Raw genomic sequence first — 3,243 nt, 5'->3', positions numbered from 1 at the left:
CCATCTGTTCCAAATTGCATATTCCCTTTAATTGCCCACATCCATTTTTACTTTGTGTCACTCTTGTCTGTTGTTTTTATTTATTTTAATTGTGATTTTAATTGTGTTTTTAATGCTCTGTAAGTGTCCTTGAATGTTGAGAAAGGCGCTTTTTAAATAAAATGTATTATTATTATTATTATACGCACTGTGATTGGCTCATTGCGTTTGAGGGCAGGACTTAGCCATAGGTCAATTCGATGGTGAAACATAACGGACATAAAACGTGTTAACAAGAATGGATACAATCCAATCCGGCATCCTCCTGGCTTCAAAACTATCTCATGGAAGCATTTTAGCTTCTATGAAGTTGAAGGGAAAAGGAACCTGGGCATGAGCCACACTGTATACAGGTTGCGTCTTCAAGTTTCATCAATTATTGTTTTATAATTTCATCATAGCCCTCTGAATCAAAATCTGATCGAACTGTGAGGTGCCTCAAGATTCCCACTGCTAACGTAACCCCAGTAAATCATGAGGAAAAGTACATTCAAAATCCTACTTCAGTAAAAGAAAAACAATTATATTATTTTAGTACCAAAGTAAAAGCACAGAACATGTTGTATCTTGTTTGTTTAAACTGTGACAAACAGAAATGTAAAATGTGGTTTTACGGGAACATTTGTTGGAACTATTTCTTTTTAACCCTTCATCATTCTGATTGGGTAACAGGGAAGCGAGGTCGTAGGAACAGTGTCGGCTCATTGGACAGTACTATTGAAGTAAGTTTGTCGGGGGCGGGGCTGAAAGCATGCTGATGATGATGATGTGACCTCCCAGCATGCTGCCACAACATGTCACGTACACGACTGTCTGCATGTTTGTCTGAGTCACTAAAGCTGAATGTGTTTGTTAATATGTTCGTGTAAATGTTCTGTAAAAGGCTGAAACATGATCCCACAGGCTCTGTGTACGCCTCGAGAAGTTTCTGTGCATCTTTGGAGAACCATTATACAGATCCAGCTTTAGATGGTTATTATTTGATAGTTAAACAGTGGAAACAGAGAGGAAGTGTGGCGTGCAACAAAGGTCGTCCCTGATGCAAGAGTTTTTTTCCTGCCTTACTCTGCCTCTGATTTGCTCACCATGATATTCTTACCAGTCACACTCGTCTTGCCTAAACCTAACAAACCCAACCAACAAAGGCAAGGAGCACTACCCAGTCAGAGGTAGAGAAAGGCGGGTCATGCCTTCGCAATCCTAAGAACATTTTCTAAGTGCTGCCATTTGTCTTTGTCGACTTCCAGCCTGGTCTCACTCCCAGGGTGTTAAAATTCGCCGCTTGGGCAGTGTCCGTTGTGTCACTATATTGATGCCAGGGGCACCCTTTAGTGTTAGTATGAGACACACTGGGTTTTCAACAAACTCCAAAGAGAACCCGTCCACGTCATTATTAGATGTTCAGAGCACCAGATGTGGCATAAACAGAGCAGAAGTCCAATTTGGGCAGGTGGGAGCGGAGGCGGGTGGGCCCAACAAGCACAGGACTTTAACCCAGGAGACCGGTGTTCATGTCCTGTCTGTCAATGTTAGGTTATTGCGTCAGTTGTTAGTTATGTCAATTGAGTCACGTCAGAAAAAATCGTTTTCTCACCCAAGCAGTTTTCCTGCCTACACCCAACCACAGACCCTTCTTTATTCACCTGAGGTGACTCACATGATTTACAGCGGACCCCTTCTGCATTAAGACAAATGTTAAAAAAGGCTGTGTTCCATTAGGTCTCTCCCTGCGTGTCAAAATATGACGAGTAGGGATGAGATTACACTGCTACTTCACTCATTCTTCTTCTCCTCTCCTGCATGTCTGTACTGAAGTCTGCTCGTTTAACTCACCGACAACAAACCACATGACATTTTAAGATTTTATTTTATCTTTCAAGCAGCTGTTGATTCCAGTTCAGTTTATGTACAGTGAAAATTCATTTGCAAAGACTTTAAACTCAGATGTGAGATTTCATAGTTGAAGTCCAAGAAGCAGTTTTAAGAATATAAATGTGGTCATTATTGCATTAAAGGAGTAATTATTCTACAGCCATGACAGCAGCTCTGTGATGCTGAACTTGAGCACCTAGGCTTTTTTAGCTAAATGCTAGTATGTTTACAATGACAATGCTGGTGTGCTAATGTTGAGCAGGTTCACCATCTCAGTTCAGAGTGTGTTCGCTTGTTAACATTTGCTAATTAGTAGTAAACACAAAGTACAGCTGAGGCTGATGGGAATGTCATTATTCCTGCATCCAACAGAGGGCTGGAGGGATGACATTTTTTGTAGGCTGACCTAAAAGTTAGCTTCACCATTGTTCCGTCGACATAAAGCCAGTGGGATATTCCCATTGGATTTTGGATTATTGCAGAAAATAAAAATCAGTGGAAAACAAAAGCTTACGATACATACATGTATTATTCAGCAGGATAATCAGTACCAATGAACACAACACGGCGTGATGACGTTCTGTGGTCTCATTTAGGCACTTGTTAGCAACCATCTTTTGAAAGACACATAGAAGTCTCAAAGTTCATGAATTGGGTATTTACTGATGTATTTTATGTTGTAGAACAAAACGTGAAAGTCTCTTCAGCTTGTTTTAACCACAGACCTCATTTCAGGCGTCTAACCAAAAACCCTGAAACTTCAAGACGAGAGAACTGTGAGTAGCAAAAATGCTAACTCATTTCCAGGTTTTCGGACTTATTCCTGCACCACTCTACTGAGGTCAAGAAATACTTTTCAAAACTGCCTCTGCTCTTAAAGACATTATGTGATGACACCATTGTAAAAGGCGAACACAGCTTACAGTCTTGTTATGGTGGTGACGTTAAGTCATGTGACCGTAGTGTAGTTCAGTATTAGCCTAATGATAGCTTTTTACATCTGGTTATTGAATTTAGGCTCCAATAATCATAAAAGCGGTGTTCATTCATGAAGATTATCTTGCTGAACAAAATGTGTAAGTGTCATAATTGTTTGTTTGCCACAGAGCTTATTTTCTGCAATAATCCAAAATCCAGTAGAAAAATCCCATAGGCTTTTTGATGAGCGAACCTATGGGGTGCCGTTTGTAAAGTGTCTCACGCTGAAAATAACATCAACATTTTGCCACATTTAGCTTCAAACAATGTTTAAAAAAGTATTGTGAATTTTTTAACATCACCTTTTACCACATTTACAGCAATATTTGTTAACTTAGAAATATATTAAATAGT

At 39.7% G+C, this 3,243-nt stretch overlaps 1 protein-coding gene across 1 annotated transcript in view; it reads left to right on the top strand.

Moving 5' to 3' along the window:
• LOC126402223 (IQ motif and SEC7 domain-containing protein 1-like) overlaps positions 1-3,243 on the top strand; it is a 106,104-nt gene that overhangs the window by 97,301 nt on the left and 5,560 nt on the right. Inside the window, exon 16 of the mRNA XM_050064004.1 lies at positions 712-761. Coding sequence (XP_049919961.1) covers positions 712-761 — 50 coding nt within the window. The remainder of the gene's footprint in view (positions 1-711; positions 762-3,243) is intronic.

The sequence above is a fragment of the Epinephelus moara genome, chromosome 16 (genome assembly GCF_006386435.1).
Source record: "Epinephelus moara isolate mb chromosome 16, YSFRI_EMoa_1.0, whole genome shotgun sequence".
NCBI classification, from domain to species: domain Eukaryota; kingdom Metazoa; phylum Chordata; class Actinopteri; order Perciformes; family Serranidae; genus Epinephelus; species Epinephelus moara.
Note: the sequence above shows the minus strand (reverse complement) of the source record. Positions and strands in the feature narration are given on the sequence as shown.